Source organism: Cygnus atratus, chromosome Z (assembly GCF_013377495.2).
Source record: "Cygnus atratus isolate AKBS03 ecotype Queensland, Australia chromosome Z, CAtr_DNAZoo_HiC_assembly, whole genome shotgun sequence".
In the NCBI taxonomy this organism is placed as follows: domain Eukaryota; kingdom Metazoa; phylum Chordata; class Aves; order Anseriformes; family Anatidae; genus Cygnus; species Cygnus atratus.
Window position 1 is genome coordinate 79,963,360 of NC_066396.1, and position 20,419 is coordinate 79,983,778.

Sequence of the window (20,419 nt, forward strand, 5' to 3'; positions counted from 1 at the left end):
CAGTGTGATGTCAGCCCTGGGGGCTGCCTCCTGAGAGGAGGTGTTTTGACCATTGCTCACACCACCAAGGATTTGCAGCAAAAAAAACATGACACTGAGGCTGTAGCTGCAGGCAACGGGTGAGGAGCTGTCTTTGCCCAGGGAGATGCTCCAGCATGTGGCCAGATTTCAGCCCACTATTCTCATCCTCTTCACCTCATCAGCAATTTACCCTTTCCTCAATTAATTTGTATTCTCTAGGCTTCGATTTTCTTATGTTTCACTTACAGCAATCAAAATATGCTTCCTTGGTGATGCTTCTAAAATCCCGTATTTTCATGCTGGTGCTGCCACATGCCACTTGTATCTGAATACAGAATGATGAAACCACCAGTAAATAAATATGTTCAGTCTCTACCAGTTGCACTTTCATCTACAGCAGAACATGCTTTGAAACACATAAGCACTAGCAGACAAAATTTCTTTCAACATTTTGACATTTTTATTTTTTTAGTATTAAGTATACAAAACATTTGTACGAGAAAAGCTTACTGTAGTCATTTTCTCAGACATAATAGTCCTCTCACAGCAAAGAGCTTACAAAATAATAACAATAAACCTTTTACACTTTTATGCGGTTGAATCAAAAGAAATAGCAGGTGGAAGTAAAAACAGAATTATAGAGTGAATAAAACAGAAGGATATTTCATGTAGGTAGCACATGCCCTGACCAGTTCAAAACTTATTTCTCAGTATTTTGGAGGAATTTTAACGTAACATACTTTGTTCATTAAAAAGCAGAAATGCTACTGAATTACTTAAGCAAATACGCCAATTGCCAGGGCAGTTTCTGACCTGCTGAAGAGCTGTCCTGTTTAATGCAGGACACAAAGAAACAAATATGTATGTGGCCTTCCACAAAAGGCTACTTCCTTCTCTGCTCCAGGTCTGCAATGGAGAGAAAAATACCTACAACTTTTTGTGGTGCCATCTAGTTTGGAGAACACATTGAAAACATTGTATTCATCAAAATCTTGTAAAAATAAAGAGCATCGCTGAAGGCAACTATTATTTCTGTCATAAGACAACTTATCTTTTTTTCTTCTATAGTTTAGAATAGCTCTGTGTTTGCATAGACAAAATCAGGAACTTTTGGCATGGACAGACTGAAGGGTTTTACAAAAGGCAGCAACATGACTTCACACACTGACTTCACACACTTTCTCAAAAGGATAAATCTGTGTTGCAAGCTGACTTCAGGACGTTTTGAATCTTGCAGCAGCTCTCTTCTCTCATGTGTGTAAGAAAAGTGCCTTCTCTAGCAGGAGTAAAGAGAGGATAAATAACAGCACCACGGAAGGAAAAAAGGAATCAGAGAAAGCCACAAAGCTGGAATTCTTTCATTGCCAGGCTTGGAACAGACACAGCCATGCAGCAGTATGTGGCAATGAGGAAACATGAAGAGCTACAACAGGTAGGCTGGGATAGAACTGAGAGAGCTAAGGGTATCCCCAGGACATGGAAAATCAGAAGGAGAAAGAGTAGATATTGCTTCATAGGGAAATTAAACAAGCTACTGGGCTGCTCCTTATCATTTTTGTTTATTCTTCATAGTGGCAGGCCAGAGCACAGAACAAAGACTACGGGACACCAGGTGTTACATGCAGGTTGCAGCCAGGAGGGTCCAAAAAAGCTCCCCTGTGTGCTCACAGCATCACCTAATAGAGCCTCCTCAGAAAGCTCATGGAGGCTCAGCAGCTCCATAGGGCTGAAGGCAGGAAAATACAGCAACAACTTTCAGGTGTGGGGTGACACACAAAGAGCCAGGTGGATTGTCAACCAGAGAGGATTCAGCCGCAAGGGAGCTAGCACGGCTTTGCCAAGGGCAGATCATACCAAACCAGCCTCATGTCCTTCCTTGACATAACTGGCCTGGTAGGGAAGAGGAAAGCATGAGATGCAACCTTTCTTGCCTTTAAGGTCTCTGAGATAATCCAGTATGAGATTTTCTGAAGGAAAATAGAACATATGGATTAAGAGCATGAAGCAAGTAAATGTTTCTAAAGGACTACTGTGAACATTTTGCTATTAAGACATGGAGTCTAGAATGGGGATGGTGTCTATATGTAAAAGTACATACCCATATACATACACGTTTATGTGCATAAATACATAGGCGCACACGCACATGTACATGTATGCACATATATGACTAATACACATACAGATATAAGCCATTATATTTGAGTTTCTCAAGCAAGGTTCTGATGAAAAGATGGGGCTGCAGGGAGAGAGTTGAGGGCACAGCTCCAAAGTGGAGTCTCTTGACAGTGGAACAACTGTCTCAGTAATATAGCCATCAAAAGGCAAATAATCCGTATAGTAATTAAATAAATTATTATTAATAAGAGCAACAATGAAAGCAGGGGGAAAAGAACAAAAATGTTTCTCACCTCCAGATTTCTCACTTCCACTTAAGAGAAGTGGAACCTAAGTTACCAGCTCAGACTTGATGTCGGTGACCACAACAGCAATACCTCTCCTGCTAATGAGGTCTGCCATGTGGAAAGCCCCAGAAAAATCCAGCTGGAATCTAAGTGCCAGTCCTTGGGCACTCATGTATCACCTATCTCAGAAACTCACCTGCTCTACTTTTACCTGAGAATTTCAGGTGGTAAGATTTGAACCTCAGAACCAAGAGTTGAAGGCTTACACTTCTAATGTTGTAAGGGTGATGTTCTGCCTCCACTCTTGGCATGCAGGAAGATTCAGCACCTTTTACAGAAAGAATCTCCAGAAGAATCATTTTCTATTCTCAGATACCAGTATCCTACTAGAGAGGCAGCATGCAATACACATATGGCTGCACATATTCTGTGTTTCAGATGTGTTAAAGAAACGCTAAATCCACATGTCCCCTCTCAGCCCTGTGGCAATCCCAATCTGTAGAAGAAAACCAAACATCGTTTTAACTGTCTGTCCTCCATCTCCTTTACCTTTTGTTGGCTATCTCTGCATGGAAAGCAATAACTTGCTCACCCACAGCAGCTCATAGAGGTTGTCTGAAGACAACCCAGTGGAGAATTGACCTCTGCCGGTCGTGATGTAATTAGTGATGCTGTTAAAACAGCACTGTTTACTGTTATAATTTGTCTACCATCAGGTTCCAGTCTCTGGCTCCCATCCCTCCCCTAGGATGAAAGCGTTTTTATTCCACAGCGAAGTGTTTTAACCCCTTGGTCTCCTCCTGCACGTCGCAGAGAGTTCTCTCCTGTCTGAAAGCTGTGCTTCAGATCCAGGCCCCACCTCCATCTTTGTGCAGGCCGCACCTGGCGGAGCCACCGCCATCTTGTGGGTGGAACAGCATGTGTGAGACAAGGAAGAGCAAAGGATTTCAGGGCCAAAGCTTGCAGTTATCTCCTCCTCCCTGCATTTCCCAAGTGAACAGGAAGTAACTGGACGCCTGTGCTCCTAGATCAGCTACATCTAACCCCAACTAAGAGCCTACCTCTTTTTAATTTCTGACAAGTGTAGGACTATTCATACCATACGCACCCATAAAAATGTAAACCACATGAGTTGTGCCCTCATTGAAAAAAGTGTGCTCAAAGTTGACAGATATGAAGAAATACTGGGCATGTGTTAGTTATCCAGAGTGACGTGAATTTCGTAATTCAGGAAGGGTGTTTTAATCTTCCTTTCAGCCATCAAGAGAGACAGAACTGGACTGTGGCCCCACTTTTCAAGAATGGAGAAGAAGCCTGTTCCCCAGACTTTCCCCACCAATGCTGCACAGCTAGGAAGTAAAAACACTAATCCTCAGCAAACCGTGCTTTAGAGATGTCTTCAAACACTTAGTTCCTATGAGTGGCACAAAATATTGAAGAGTTCACTCACTTCCAGAGCAAGGACAATACATTACTTTCTAACATGAGACATAGGTTAATAGCCCATAAATGAGGCTCAGGGAAAGGAAAGGGCCCTCTCCTTCTCTGGGAAGGTGACGTGGTAACAATGTCTTAGAAACAGTGCTTTAGCAACCACTCTTCAAGATAACATCCAGAAAACAACTGCTGTACACGACTGCAGCACTTCAATTAGTGACACACTTGCTGTGGCCATTGCCCTTCATCTACATAGAACATTCCTCCCAGCCTCTGCTGTGTCCCTTACGCAGTCCATCAGGCAACAGCCTGCCATACCAGGAAAGCAACAGTAATTGTGTTACATCTTCTTTGCAAATTCTTCATGCATCTGACTTGAAACAAAACGGTCTTCCCTCACTGCTTTCTCCATCCTGCCCAGAACAGCTGGCAGCAGCCAGGTACTGGAAGTTTTGCCCTCTCTGCTGGTGTATGCTTCCAGGCCTTCCTCCACCACACAACTCTTGCAGCACAGTTCATAGAGTTGTGTAGTCCCCCAGCTGTTCCATGATGACCAGTCCATGATGCACGCTTGCACTTCACAGCAGGAGTCAGCTTCGCCCACTTTGCTCGCTGAAGGCCCTTTGGATCACTTTGGTTTCAGATAGATTGCAGACCTTCTGGATTCAAAAGCAGGACTTCACCAAATGCTTGAAACCACTGGTTCCCTCCTGCTGTAGGAACGTGCTGCCAAGACTTGGGAGAGCTTCTTACTGCCGAGCAGATGAGGAGCTAGAAGAGCAGAGCACATGCTTTCACGAGACCCAGAGCTGTGTCTAGCCGATGAATGGAAGGACTTTCCAGACAACTGCTTGGCTGCCTGAGCTATACAGCACTTGAGCACTTATTGTGGTCATAGCACACACAGATTAGATGCTGTAGAGTTAGCAGCTCAAATAATCTGATTTTGCTCATGCCGAAGTCCTTTTGAAGGTTAAATACAACGAACTTCATAGGGCACTGAAACCTAGCCTGGAATAAACCTTGAGAATCACATACCCTTCATTGACACCTGCTAATTAACTTGAACTTTGAAGTAGCGAAGTAGAATCAATACACTGTCTGAAATAGAATCACGGACTATAAGAACTGTTGAGTTTATACATGCCAGACTAAACATCCATTTTACTGCAAAGCTTAAGAGACTGCAGAGTCTCAAGGCAGACAGCTTCAGGCTGCACGGAGAAAGCAAATGGCTGAGAGTGCTGTTCTCAGCTTGTGCAAATAAAACCAAACCAAACAAACAAATCCCACCACAGCTCATTACCTTCCTCCTAACTGTGATTTTAACTCACCCTACTATCTGTAATGGGTTGATCACTTTCAGGAGGAGGTCCCACAGCTCAGTTATCTTACACACTTTCAATCCCCACTCCCAACCCAAAAATTAAGATGGTGTTCCAATTTTTCTCTTTTCCAAAGCTGCTGGCCATAATATATGACAATATTACAAAATTGCTAATAAGACATGTGGCTTTGGGAAACTGATAGAAGCTTTCACAGTCTGCAGTGTATTTTGATGCTTGTAAAGTACAAAAATATCCTTGCTCAATAGGAAAGGCTATCGCTTGCCCTTGGGACTGTGCGGCACCTTCCTTTCTCTGAAGCCAGACTTTCCTTTATAATCAAAGTGGTTTTGTTCGTTTATTTTTTAAATACAGGTTTGCTTGTAGATTAAAGAAGAGTGTTTTCTCAAGGATGTTTGGTGCTGCTGAACTACCTGAGCAGTTTTTGATTCATCCATCTACTGTGTAGCAATGTGTGCGTGCCCAGAAAGAAAAGCCATGCATAACCAAAATCAATATTCCAAAAATCATGTAAAAAAAAAAAAGCTACTAAACACTTTTTTAGGCCTATTGCTTCTTAGCACTATTAGGATGGCACGAATAGAAAAGACCATAATAGTTTTAGAAAATCTGTAAGTGGTTCTTTGTCTTAATCATATGAATAGCAATTTACCCCCAGTCTGCATTTATACTGGAAAAAAGTGATTATTCTGCTGCACCCCAAGCAAGGAGGGGGAAACAATCAACACAAGTATTTCTAAAAAAGATAATATAGGCTAGTACAGAAACTGAGTGGATAAAGTTTGGTTACCATGTTTCTCATCAAACCTGGAGATTTTGTACGAGTTCATAACAAATGGGATGTATTAATCAAAATAGGAAAAAACCACACTGATAAGACAATAAACATTTATTGATCTTTGGCTTTAGAAAATGTCCTATTTTGGATGTGGGAAATACTATATAAAATAATGGATTTGGTTTTTAAATCTAGAGTAAGTACTGTAAAACAATTTATCCATCTACAGTCCACAAATGCAAGACATGCAGAGTACACGCAGGGATACTAAAATACTATATCAGCATCACTGTAGTAGACAATAAATGTCTCATATGGATCAATGCTTTACAAATGCAAGCAAGTTGATGGGGCAGTTGATATACAGCAGGTATCACAGTTCCTCTTAGATTTGCTGTGGTATTACCACTAGTACCTCATAAATACAAATTTATGAATGTGTGCATTACTAAAAAAATATATATATAGCATCTCTCCAGAATGACTAGGGGAACAAGAAAGTATAATCTTTTTTCACTTAGCAGCATTTATTGATGTTAAAGGATTTGGGTTTTTAGATGACAAACCAATTCTTACTATTTCGACATTAATAAAATGCTGCCACATACATACTAAGACTTACCAAACAAGACTTTGTAAAGACAGATTTGTAAATGCTCCACAGTCAAATAATAAGCAACAATTTCTTACACACAGTGTAAGGAAGCATTTAGCACACTTACTGGAGGAAGCGTTCCCAAACAGTGTACTACATACAGTATAGGTTGCTAAAGCCACTTTTTAGAGCTAAAAGCTCAAAATGGTTTCATAAGGCTTCCTTGGAGGAAGGCTTCCTTTGGTAGATTTAAACCAGTAACACCGTTTCAGTTTACAAGCACTTCACATTTAGAGTGCATAATTAACTCAGGGGTAGGCACCTACTGTTCCTTCACTTTCCCCCGTCCGCCTGCTGAATATGACTAGTCTTGTTTCACCTTCAGTGCTCACCATGCTCAGAGGCAGGGAAGTAGCTTACAGGTAAGGATGACTTTGCTATTCTATACCCCGAAAGCACTCTGTGAAATTGGTACACATAACTTGTGCATTTTCTTTGCTCGGTCCCAGACAGCCACGTTACAATGCAGCTTCTCTTGTACTCCCTATACCCCAAATCCACAAGGATGTGACAAACCTCAGTGCAGTCTTTCTGAACTCAGGCAGAACTACTTACCTGGCCAAAGTTTGCTGCAGAACTGGGGCGTAAGTAATATCAAGGGTGTCACTAAAAAACTTGGTTATACTGTTTCAAAGTTGCGCACACATCCCTTCCTTCAATCATAAAAAAGGAAGAAAATAATGTATACGTGGCAGTGGGGTGTTACATTACCCATCAGGTAGTAGGCAAAGCTGTTAGAATATCACTGAAGTAATGCAAACGGAAAAGATTTCTACAAAATCTTATTTGCCTCCAGTGTTTAATAACGTTTACAAACACATAGACATTCTACATAACAAAAGCTTTATGGAAATAATTTTATAGTATATCCCCTTTTTAGGACTAGCAGTCCTTGCATTTTCTTTCCAAAAGCTGACCTTCTATTATTTAGCAAAATAACCAGAAAAGTAGATGCAACAAATTTTAAGCATGCCTTTTACAGACCACCCATGTTTAGGCACTTCAGTCTACGGTGCACAAAAAGAATGCAATGTTTCTGTACACTGTTTATTATTTGTAGTAATTGCACCTAGGTATTATCCACACTGACTTTAAACAAAAAAAAAAGTAAAGGAAAGGAAGAAAAAAGCCAACAAAACCTCAAATACTCTTCAGCTTTTCCAACTTGTGCTGCACTCTCCTGTCCATAAGTCCCAACGAACCCCTAATGCACAGAGCAAATGCAATAATTTGTTTTGACGCAGGTGATGCAACACTGGTCAGGAGGTCTATGTAATGCAACTGTCATCTAATACCACCTTCAGTGTGAAGCATGCCAATCATAATACTTACAAAGCTCTAACTATAAAAATCACCTTGTATCAGTAATTTAGCAGAAGTAGGAAGCTAAAACATACATAAATAATATCAGAGCCTTGTCCATTTGGCAAATACTGAAATGAAGGATGGGGAGTCCTCTACTCTGAGGTTTGTTGTAGTGTAGGCAGTATTAGGTGCTTTTTTCTTAAAGACTCTTAACAAAGCAACAGCACTGAATCTATGTCTGGTCCCAGCAACAGAGACATTAATTTAAAGTATTTACAACTTGGAGGATGCTCCTTGTGCAATCTGTAACAAGTTTATCTATGAGAATTTTTAGGCTTAGATTATTTGATAGCATGTTTACATTAATATTGGCTCACATAAATGGAATGACTGAAACATCAGACAAAGTTTCCTAAGATCACTATTACAAAATATTGCTCCATGTATTCTTCCTAGAAAACCTTACATACTAAGAACATGTAGAGTGTTAACAACAGGACAAAGGAATGACTGAAGACAGGGAAAACTAAAAACATTTGTTATCATGTCATGACATGGGTGTGAACTGTACTTTATGAAGTAAAATTTTTGGAGTGTTTATTGTTGTCCTGGCTTTTTATCAAAAATACTTTAAATATGCATTCTTGAAAATTAAAATATACATGGGAAGCAAAATTTGATTTGTGAACAGAGAAAGTGAACAAAGGAAAAGAGAACAAAGGCTGACTTTAGCAGAAGATATTTTAAGCCAGGCTTAAAAAAAACTCATCAGCATAATAAATGAAATAAAAATGGCCTACTACTAAGGAGTTTGTAAAAAGCTACTTGTAAAACCTAGTTGTTTTTTGTTTGTTTTAATAGCAGAGTCACAGTATGTTGAAATACTGCAAACCTGGACTTCCTCCCTTATTCTGGATTGATGTTGTGATGATGTGAAAAAAGTTTGGTATTTACAGGTGTATTCCACAAATCAATATAAAACTGTGTACGTGTTAGCACTCCAGCCTGGACACCAAGTTCAAAAAAAAAAAATTGAGTGTAGAAGTATTTGACTTCTAGTTGCAGGCGCTGGTATTAATGACAAATGAAAAGATGTTCCATGCTAACAGGATTAAAAATAATTTCCATTAAAAATGCCACTGAAACCAAAGTAATAAAAACACAAATACACTGGCATGCAAAACAGTGTGCAGCACAGCATAACCTTCCAGGCAATCCACAGCGAGAAACCTGAAAAAGTGCAGCATATACAGACTTCAGTAACAGCAGCCTTTAAATAACATGTTGGTCTCACTATCTCTTCCACAGAGTGAAAACTCTTCTGTCTAGTATTGAGAATGAAGATTAGATACACCGTCAATTTTAGTACGTGCACTGCCAAAGACACAAAGCATGGCAGACCTTTCAAGAAATCACTCTGCAGCACAGACTGACTACTCTGCATCAGCTTGCTCAACTAGATCAGGTATTTGGTTTCAATACCTGTTGTCTAGATGCTCTTTGGAGCAACTAACAGCGAGGTCAAAACATTGTTCTTAAATCATCATTTGGGATTTAGGACTTGGGCTGCAGGTACTGGAAAAAGTCTTATTTACTCATAACGGTAAACATTTACCTTTAGTATTTCACTTAAAATCCAAACAACCTGCTTTTGCCCTCCGCTGTTAAGATTTTGCTTAGCCATAAAAGAAAGATTTCTCCAAGAGAAATCCTATTTTCTCTGGCCTTACTTCCCTTCATGATTTCCCATTTTTACTGTGCACTTAATTCTTCAGTCACAGCCAGAACATTCTAGTTACTTTGTAGGGACAAAATTATCTGTGGGATGACTTTTTTTGTGGCTAACATACACAAATTGTGTCAAATGGCAAAACTGAAAGTATAACTTTTCAAAACCATCCAAAATCTCTCATGAAAAACAAACTAGTGCTCAAAACAATAGTTTTTTTAAGAATAAAAATGTACAAGGCATTTAATCTTGTAGGGCCTTCTGTAAGATTTCTATAGGTTTTAAGATAGTTTAAATTTTTCATGCATTAAATCCAAGACCTCTGTTGCCGTTTAGCTGTAGTTAGCTACAACACAGTAAACAAACTTGTAATTATTTCATTGAAGTTACTTGAAACCTCTGTACTCACTACCCATTCTATACGTTGAAATTATGCTACCTAATTGCTGTGCTGATATATCTTGATGACACTTTCGTTTGTTGGTGAGTTTGACTTTACAATCCAGGTAAGGATACATCTCTATTCACTTGTCTTCCAGTATTTGCAACTAACAGAAGGGAAAGATCAATTGCCATAGAAATTAATTTTCTAAAACACATCAGTCTGTACAAGGATTTCTCTTGTGTTGATAATACCTGTTTCTCCATTATTACTTTAGCTGTTGATTCTCTTGCAAGAGAATCAACATGAAGGAAGAGGAAAAAAAAACAGCTAGTTTGCTACAGGTCCTTCAACACCTGGAAAATCCTAAAGCTTGAGAAGGTATCAAAGGAGGACAAGTGCTGCCTGAGAACACCACCTGCAAAGTGGAAGAACAGGCTTGTTACAGTCCTCTCTCATACCTAATCAATTTCTCTAATCTCAGAAATAGAGCAAGTGTTACACTTGGGTTTCCCTGAATCTTGCTGGAAGACCTGGATTTAGCACTATCCTAACTTTGTCTAAAGGGATTTCCATTACAGAAGTGCAGTGTTTAACCAACTGTTGGCAAGTTTGTATTTCAGCTGGACTTTGGAGTTATTTAAACTATTTAAAGGGACTTATCCTGCAATGATAAATAAACTTAAAACCAAACCAAAAGAATAAAAAATCAAAATACAAGCAACATTGACTAATCTAGCTATGTCATTTCTGTGTAGGTAATGTAGGAAAAAGCTGTGGACCGAAGGAAAGAAGTGTCAGGCCAACAAGTCACAGTACTGGAGTGATAAAAGGAGTTCTGAATTCAGGAAAAAGGAAGAAAAAAAAAAAACACTTTGACTCTTTGTCAAAAGAATCTTTCCTTCTAAAATCTCTCAGAAATGTAGTAGGCAGTGAGGAAAAACAAGTATTTAAGAATCCTGAATAAAAACTACTAACCTCTCTGACAGGTTTTACCTGCTTTTCCATTTCTGTAAGCTGCTTTTTTCACCCCAAGCTGCTGATAAAGCTCTCCAGGGAGGGGGTGTAGGGACTGGAGGAAGCATTTGCCAGTTGCTGATTTAAAAGAGCTTCCTGAACAAGTGAGCAGATACTTCTTGGAGGCTCAAATAATATTCATGGAAGTAAGGACTATCAAGGCTGCTGTTTTACTTTAAAAGTCATTTTTGAGCATATCAGGTAGTTGTAAAATGTACTGCTCACAACTATGGCAATATACTCCCTCTAGCTTCACTGTCACATTTCAAAGATGTTTATTGCTGTATGTTAGTTTTTAGTAAACCTCCTAGACCTATGTAATGATTAAGTGAAACCAAAGAAAGACCACCTCCCGTTCAGATTAATTGCTGACCAGAAGGTCGTCCATCCTGTTCTGTGGAACAACAAAATGTGGAACAAGGGACAGAAGTGCTGATTTTAATGCTAGCAACATCCAAGTGCATATTTTCCATGTGATCTGTGCGACACCTGAAGAGTAAGACAGTGTGCTTCCTCATCAAAAGCTCTGCTGATGTAACTACAGTTCACTTTTACAAACTACAAGCTTTCAAAATATGTAGCTATGCCAAAGGAAACTGTTATCTAACGTTATTTTTAAGTCTCCTCCAGTATTGGAAGTTCATTCCTGTCCTTCAGATTGCAGCAATAGGATACATCTCATCCACGTAGTGAGCTTTTTGGACCAAGTTCACAATCAGAATCAAACTGCACTGTATTGTTTTAGTATTCTCCAGAATAAAACATCAATATTGGATGCCTACCTATAAATTAAAAAGCTGACCTTACTAATTTTCATATTAATGATATATCTTGAACTAACAGATACAATACTTCCCCCAGTGCTATAATTTGTTATTCTATTCATCTGAATGACATTTCCTAGGAGTGTTTCAAGACCTGAACCTATGAAGTCAAATATTTTTTAGGTTAATTCACACAGTTGAGTCTTTGTCCCTGTTAACTATGAAAGGTCGGTGTGAAAAAACAAAGCTTGCAGCACCAATAGCACTGAAATACTACACTGCAATGAAACCATTTGAATCATGCAAGGTGTTTCAAGACATCCCAAATGCATGCAGTAGGTACTAGCTGGTGTACATAAATCTTCTCCTAGTATCAGCAAATGCAATTTAATAAACTAATAAATAACTTAAAAGGCATTCAACATAGCAAGACAATTTATCACCAGCTTAAATTCTGAATTTTCTGCATTCATGGACAGTCTGCTTTCCCATATGGCAGGTTTGCAACATATTAAATATTTAAGCTTTTCCATTTATAAATGCTTATATGCCAAAGCACAAATTCAAGAGAAAAAGAACGGTAACAGAAAAGTAGCCAGTATTAGTCAAAAAAAAATAAAGCACTGAACTCTGCAGTGTAATATTAACATTTTAAAAAAGCTACTACATATGAATCCCCATTTTTGTTCTCCAACTACACAAAACATCTAAAACATTGTAATTCATTGTTTCACAACAGTTTGATATGTAGGGTCTAACCCTCCACTGAAGCAAAACTTTTAAAGTTAATGCTTTGCTCCTCCTTACAATAACTGTTTATTACGCAGAAAAATATTATTTCTGAGAGATATTATTTGTTACCATACGGCCAAGTTAACACAGATTACACTGGCTAAAGGAGACAATCTGACAGAGCTGGTATTTCAACATTAACAGTTGAAGTTGATCTCTTCTTGCAAAATAGCTTAAGTTCTTTAGTATAGCTAAGTACCTTTGTAGAGGCACAAAAATCAAATAGCCCTTTCAACTGAACTTTCAACAAATTTAATTTTCATTTCAAATGGGATCTTGAATTAACTAGATACACATGTATACCTCTCCCATGGCCTTGTAATATACATTCAGCAATTTAAAATAAAGATTCCGTATTTTGTAACTTCATATATATTATATATTTGATATATAATATATATTTATATGTACATTACAGATACATACACTCTTAGTCAGCAGGATTAAACTGTTTTGAAATGTTTAAATGCTGTCACTAATCTACGTCTATTATTTTGTGAATTCAATGGAATTTAACTATTACCTAAAAAGAAGAAATTTAAAAGATCCAAATGGAATCTGTGGATCAATATTAGCACCAATACAGATGGCCATTACTTCAAAATGACTGCAGGGACTGTATTATATATATATATATATATTTTTTTTTTTTTTAATAATTCCCCTCTCACTGTGCAAGCATTTCTGCATAATATTTAGGCAGCAATACCTGCCAGGTCCACTCGTTTATCTTATGTTAAATTTAAATTTTATACAACTTTTCTTACTGTAATATACAGTATCTCTGTTGTCCTGTTGGATTATTTCATTTTTCATGGAGAAAAGTGATCAACAGCTATCCAACAGAACTTTTTAAAATCCCCTTTCATATTCCATTGTATGGCTCAGTTTCAAGGTTTAACTGAATAGGCAGCCATCATCAGCATAACCAGTGCCTACTTAAACAGTTCAGTCACTGACAGCTGATTCTTAAAACACAAAGTGTTGAGGGTGACATCTTCTCAATGGAAACCAAGATACAAAGAGGTTGTATCTTTTCAACATGCCACCAACACCTGCCACACAATAATGTCAGTCTTGTTACTATAATTGAATTAGTTACCTACCATCTCGGTAACAAAAATAACAAACCCAGTTGTAATTTTAAACATTTTAAGAATATTCACCCTGAGAACACAGAGGAAGAGTTTTTTAAAAAAATCTGATATGTTTTCTCTTCATATATAGCTTTCTTCTTTTATCTTCATCTCCTCTTGGGTACCTGGGTTTGTATCTAGAATTTGACGTTGTACTTATCAGTTGATCTGTTCATGCCACAGTCAGGTACTGGTGATAGAAAAGCCCAAAAAGGCTTGTAGAAAAGAGACAAGCAGCAACCCACCAGGTAAGGAAAGACAGGAGTCCCCGGAACAGGAGAGGAGTGAAAATATTCTTTAGGCTTCCCAAAGCCATTGTTATTTGTACTACAGTTACTTTCATCTTTCCATCAGCAGGTGGAGATTCAGAATAAACTGAATTGGGAAGCAGATTGTTTTCTACTGGAGTGTCAGAATTCAGTTCCGGGTAGATGCCCCAAGAATAATTACCTGTTAAAAAGAAGTGAGTAATGGATTTTTGTAGAATTACATTTAAGTTCTGCTCTAATTGTATCACTCTATACATCATCTTAAATATGTTTCTACACAAACAAAAAGTTCATTCAGTTCATTCAAAATACTTTGAAAAAGATGAATATTTCAATGGAAATAAACAGCTTACTTTGTTGTATTACACATTTTTTTCAGAAATAAACGAATTAGCATATCATTGACAGATGTCAAAAGCTGGAAGAGAAGAGGACAGCTTAACAGCCACATATCAGAAAATTTTAAATGGCTGTAAACCACAACCTATTTCTGGATGACAAGTACCCAAATGATCTAACTCTCCACAGTAAACTGAAAATACAAAAGCCCTGTAGAGGACAGAACACACTTTCGTTCATCAAATTTTTGCCTACCTAGTGTTTTCAGAAGCAGAGTTGTGTGAAGGAGCATCACCAATGGTGCAACATACTGCAGTGCAATCACACAAAGATAATAGAATACCCGAGCCACCTGGGAAAATAAAAGTTATTGGTGAGTTCTGGGTGATCAGACCAACCCTTTATGAACACATTGAGGAAAAACAAGCAATTTATTAAAAAACAACGCTTATGCATAAATGCTGTCATAAAAGTTTTCTAGCTTATTTCAGTATGTGACATATTATCTTCAAAAGACCTAACAAAGAAATCCCTAGCTGATGAACTCCTGTTTCAGGATACATCAAATCCTGAGAGGGCACAATGAAAGGAAATAATTAAAAGCGTATGTTCTGTTAAAACTAACAGAAACAATTTTGCCTATGAGCACTGCATATTACTGTTCAAAGACTCCTATTTCAATATACAACAATCAAAACTAAATATATGGTTAATTTTTGAAGTCCCTAGTGATTTACAGACTAAATCCTGCTATACGAATGAAGTAGTAGTCACAGTCCAAGGCTTCATCAAAAGTAAATGAAAATTTGGTTATCATTGCAGTTCCTTTTCAAAAGCAAGTTCTTCTAGTTTTAAAAACAATGACAAGAGGACTTGTCATTAGTAGATGATCAATAACAAAGCATTTAAATGGAATTTCTTTCAGATATACATTATGGCTCTTTGAAACCCACTGAGGTTCTTCCTACACCCTGCTCCTTATTTCTTTAGATTGTTGCATTGCATATTTTATATAAGCTATTGACCTAAAAGACTAGATCAAATAAAGAAGGGAAAAAGTCATAAAATCAATAGCAAGCAATCAATGAAATAAAGCTAACTGGATTTTACAAAAGAATAGAATACAGGGTGGCAAAAAAGATGAAGGTAGACCTTACATTTTTGGAAACACATCAAAACCTCAAAGGGCTCAGAGATGAGCAAGCATCAAAAAACTAACATGAGAAGAAAATACAGTAAAACACTGACAGAAGAATCATGAGAAATATTGTAAGATATCTGATGGAATATGATAAAAAAAAAGTAACGATCAGTACTGTAAGACACGTAGAAAAGACTACTGGCAAGAATTACAGGAGAAGAGAAAGCAAACATGGCTAATAAAACAAGACAGAACTTTATTTAGTAGCCATGGGCTTCATAAAGAGAAGACACAGATGTATTGGATAAACAGACTTAAGAAACACCATGTACAGAAGACATTATTGTTTTGTGGATAGGACTAAAGCTCCCAAAACTAAAGCTGTGCATTCATGACAGCCTTCTGTCATACAGGTCTGTCATAACCAGTTGTTGCTACCTCTATTTCCTAACCTTTCCTCTGAAGACAAATACTGGTCACTTTGTTTGTAACTAAAAATCTGAAAAATTCCGTCTTCTTATGACGGTAGGATATTTGGTAGAGAAAAGGACAGGATTATAGGTAACAGTGACAACCCTAAAAAAACAGTCTTTGTCTTATGACATATTCCTGCTGGAATAAAACCCCAATTCAGCAAGATCATCAGGCAGCACTATCACGCAACACTAGAAATCTAAAGTTTACTTTGCAGGCAGCATGCAACAGCTTACAAATTCTACCTTCTTAATTCATTGATGGTTTATTTTATTATTTTTCTTTAAAAAATCCAATCTTTCCTATTACTTGCAACAGTATCAAGACAGGCAGTTTTGTAGCTAGGCTAGTACATTTCAGGGTGGCCTTACAGAACTGAAAGTGTCTTATTTAATCCTGAACTATAACTATCCTATCTTAAATTTTGCTGCAATTTAAAAAGCACAGTTTGAACTAGGTAACAGTATTTTGCCCTTCTATCTAAACCAGACTGTCCCCATCTTCCTCCCCTTATATTGTAGCAACAAATCGCCACACACTCTCTGCACTCACTCCCCAGTTAATTCTCATGCTGAACAGGAATACACCGAGAAGCAAAATGCTTGCCACAGTATTGTAAAGAACACTTCATGAAGAGGTATCTTCCAACAACGGATGAATAGGTAAAGACAACGTGTTTGCATAAAATAGATTACACATCTCTCCATATTTTGGTTTACAGAATTTCTCAGTAACAGTGTTTTTCTGATAGGAAACATAGTCTAGGCACCAGACCTAAAGCTGAATGAAAATTCCAAGGACAACACAACAAACAGGGAAAAACAGAATCTGATCAGAGCAATCTCTCCAAATATGTAACCGTAGTCCCACTATACTTACCATTTTTTGTAAATCAACTGTACTTATTCTGCCAGCTTCCTTTTTCATCTGATCCACGCTTTTCTGGGCTAGATTCAGATAGGCCTGCAAATGACTGCGCATCATAGCCAACCGCAGAGCACACAACAGGATTATAATCCACAACCTCACGGTGTCAAATGTATCTTCTGACATTCTGTAGATTAAAAAAAGGGTAATGCTGTTTTCCAAAGGTCGCCTACTGCTGCAGAGTTATTTGCTCGTATCTTCCATAAAGAAAGCTTCACGCATATTGTCAAAAATACTTAATGCAGAGTCCACAGTTATGAAGATCGTGTGCAAGTAATATTCACTCCCACCCCTGATTATCTCTTTACTGTCACTTCTTAGTAGCCCTTTTACAGCATTACATCCAAATTATTATCCATCTGTTTGTAAACAGTAACAGCTCTTAAGTGCTTGAATTTGAGTATGAAGACAGGATGCTAAAAGCAACTCTTTCAGGTAACCGCAGGCTTTGAGATGCACAGCTGTATACAGCAAGTGTGTACTTCAGATGCCTTAGATACCTTGTCAGAGTACAACCCCAGGTGGTATTTCAGCCCTATAAAGAACAACCCTTTACTCTACCAAAGAGATGTGAGAAGATGGCAGCTCTTTCAGAACCACCACCTTAGCATTCAACACCGTGACTCATTCTTCTAATACAACAGAAGCCTTTTAGAGCTCAGCTGTAACTTCCACAATACCTTTAATGAAGGATGCTATTCAATTTTTAGTCTTTCACGTTGCTGAAACTTTCACAGGGCACTACTTAGACTTATGGCTTTGTCCTCAAAACCCCAGAAAGAATTTTTAAAGGGAATCTTACAAAGGTATGCTCTCTTTGCCCAAAGGCGGGTTCATAATGTAGTCCTTAGTGATTGGTTTTACCCACAGAAGAACCATAACTAGAGGTGCCAAGAAGTTTATATGTAGCAACGTTCTGAAAGAAGAAAAAAAAAAGGGGGGGGGATGTTATTAAATGCAAACAATTACCATACTGTTGAAACCAGTGATACAGATTCACAAGGATTAATCCAAACTTTAATATAGATGGAAAAAGATAACTAATAAAATCACTTCTGTATATTTAGAAGTATGACTTACACTTCAAAAAAACAGTAATATTACATACTGTGAAATCACACTGACTGTGATTTTAAAAGTTCTCTTTGGAATACATTTTAGATATTCTAACAATCTAATCAAAAGAACTACATGCATTTTATTATACCACACTATAGTAAAAGTTGTTGAAAATTTCCATACAATAGCATAATGCCAAACTGCAGTAGCTATTAGTTTTAATCTAGACAGCCAACATCTCAGATGGATAATTATGAAAATATGCTGCTATATTAAGATTTTTTTTTGCTTTATTAAAAAGGCACTCAGATTAATTTCCATTATCTATGCAGACCAGGGGAAAAAGTTCTCAGAGGTCAGAATACCCAGCTTAATGAAGAATTTTCTTAGGAACCTTGACTAAATGAAAAAGTTCTCAGAGGTCAGAATACCCAGCTTAATGAAGAATTTTCTTAGGAACCTTGACTAAATGAAACTTGGTATTTACATTCAATTAAAGACACTCTTACAAGAAAAAAAAAAAGCTACTCCATTTTAGCAGCTCTGCATGAAACCACACTGTTAATGTAAAAGGAGTTCTTCGAGTACAAAAGAGACAATAGAATTTAAAACGTGAAAGTGGAGATTTTTTCTGGAGTTTTTCCTGAAATTAACCACCTTCCTTCATTCCACCCCTAGGAACAGTCTGAACCCCACTATACTGATCAGTTTGTGTTATCCAAATAAAACAAAAACGGTTATGAAACTGTTTACAGTGCTGTAAATCTGGTGTTTTTGTTAACGCAATGCTTCCTCACTAACAGAATTGGCTTGTCTGTAGAGCCATCTCCAAGGACAGTTCTATACTACAGAAAATATGAGATAATCCAAAGTTATTCTGAAAACACAAGACTATTGATTTCAAACAATCAAATTTCCTAAACCCGTTAAAATGTTTGTGTGTTTCAGAAGATGTCACCTCAGCATTTAAACCATTAGTTTCAGATGAAGAAATAAGCACTGAGAGTTATCCAGTGTTGCTAGGGAACTCAACAGCACCAAATAAGAGTCCAAAGCATTTCAGTAACTTGTGAAAGGATTTCACCTGAGCTTCTAGTTACTTAAGGCATCCCACTGGGTTAATGGATTGGAACGTGTCAAATGGTGGCATGAACCCTCATCTGTTTATCTGAGGGAGAAAAGCTGAAGGACTCTCAAAGTAGGCTCTGGAAAATGAGTGAATGTGTAGGAAAATGGTACAAACTGATTAGGACAATTCCAAAATATATACAGGGAAGCATATTGCTGCTAAACTAAAATCAAACTACTAAAATTAAAAGTGACATCGGATTATTTTTCTTCCGTTCTTCCCCAACATTTACTCCTTCTGTACATACAGAAGAATCATCTTAATCATTTTGACCATGCTGTTGAAGTAGCAGTTCACCATTTACATTTTTGGCGGATGGGAGTAACTGTTTTCTCTAAGTTTCACGTTCTGTAATTACAGCTTGTCCCCTATGTCTTCTTTTACAGAAGTATAAGCCTCTATTTTACTGCAGAAAAATGCATTGTTTTCCTGCACCTAAATTAGAGAGCTATGTATCAATGACATGTTATCCTCATTTACTATTCCCCTTTAGTCACTGTCAAACAACTGCAAACAGTCAATAATGATCTACCCACTGCTAAGAACACATTGCTAAGGGCAAATACTGATCTCTTCAGGCCCATTCGAAGCTATCTCTCAGTGATGCTTCTTTGTTTCTAATTGCATTACCTAATTACACTGATGTCTGACCAAGTTTTAATCCATTCAGTGGAGTGGTTTGTTTGTTTGTTTTATATTGTTCCACTTGAACAGACAAAGTATTGCTAGACTTTTGAAAATAATTTGCTTGGTGCTGCACAATGTTATCTTCAACAATCAGTTGAATATAATCCTGTCTTGTTAGACAAGATTTATTTTTCATGACCCCATACTAGTGATTATCAATTAACCTTTTAGTTGTTGATTAATGATGTCCTGTTTCAGATATTTCTGCCTAGAATCTCACGTCCACAGATCAAGGAAGACTTTGGAAAATTATAGCACAGTCATAGAAAAGGCACAAGAAATTTTAAAATATTTATACATGTAAAAATGAAAAACTAAGCAGTTTATTTAGCCGAAAAGAATAGATTAAGAGCTGACTTGGTCACAGCCTACACATAGACAGAAACTTAACAGCAGATAAAACAGAAGCCAACAGCCTGCAGTTCTAACTGGATGTATTCAAACTACAATAAGCTCAAATCTATCACAGGGTACTCAGTTAACAATTCACCAAGAGAGGAGGACCCACTTTAAACACGGATTAATTTCTTAAGCTGGGAATTTGTTGGAAAAAAAAAGATTTAAGTTTATGCATAAATAATTTTCATTTCAGAAAATATAATCGTTCTCTTAGCAGTGGCCAGACTA

The 20,419-nt window shown here is 37.6% G+C and overlaps 1 protein-coding gene across 5 annotated transcripts in view; it reads right to left on the reverse strand.

The window, feature by feature from the left end:
- Positions 1–327: 327 nt before the first annotated feature.
- The window catches only part of TMEM161B (transmembrane protein 161B), a 47,565-nt gene continuing 27,473 nt past the window's right edge, over positions 328–20,419 (reverse strand). For 3 of the 5 annotated variants that reach the window (XM_035563196.2, XM_035563197.2, XM_035563198.2), the window contains 4 exons: positions 17,720–17,833; positions 16,870–17,044; positions 14,631–14,727; positions 8,533–14,217 (listed from right to left, as the gene is read on the reverse strand). In XM_035563196.2, coding sequence (XP_035419089.1) covers positions 13,940–14,217; positions 14,631–14,727; positions 16,870–17,044; positions 17,720–17,833 — 664 coding nt within the window. In that variant the 3' untranslated portion in view covers positions 8,533–13,939. Of the gene's footprint in view, positions 347–6,097; positions 7,847–8,532; positions 14,218–14,630; positions 14,728–16,869; positions 17,045–17,719; positions 17,834–20,419 lie in introns of those variants that run through there. The other 2 variants (XM_050716451.1, XM_050716450.1) reach the window with 2 other exon arrangements.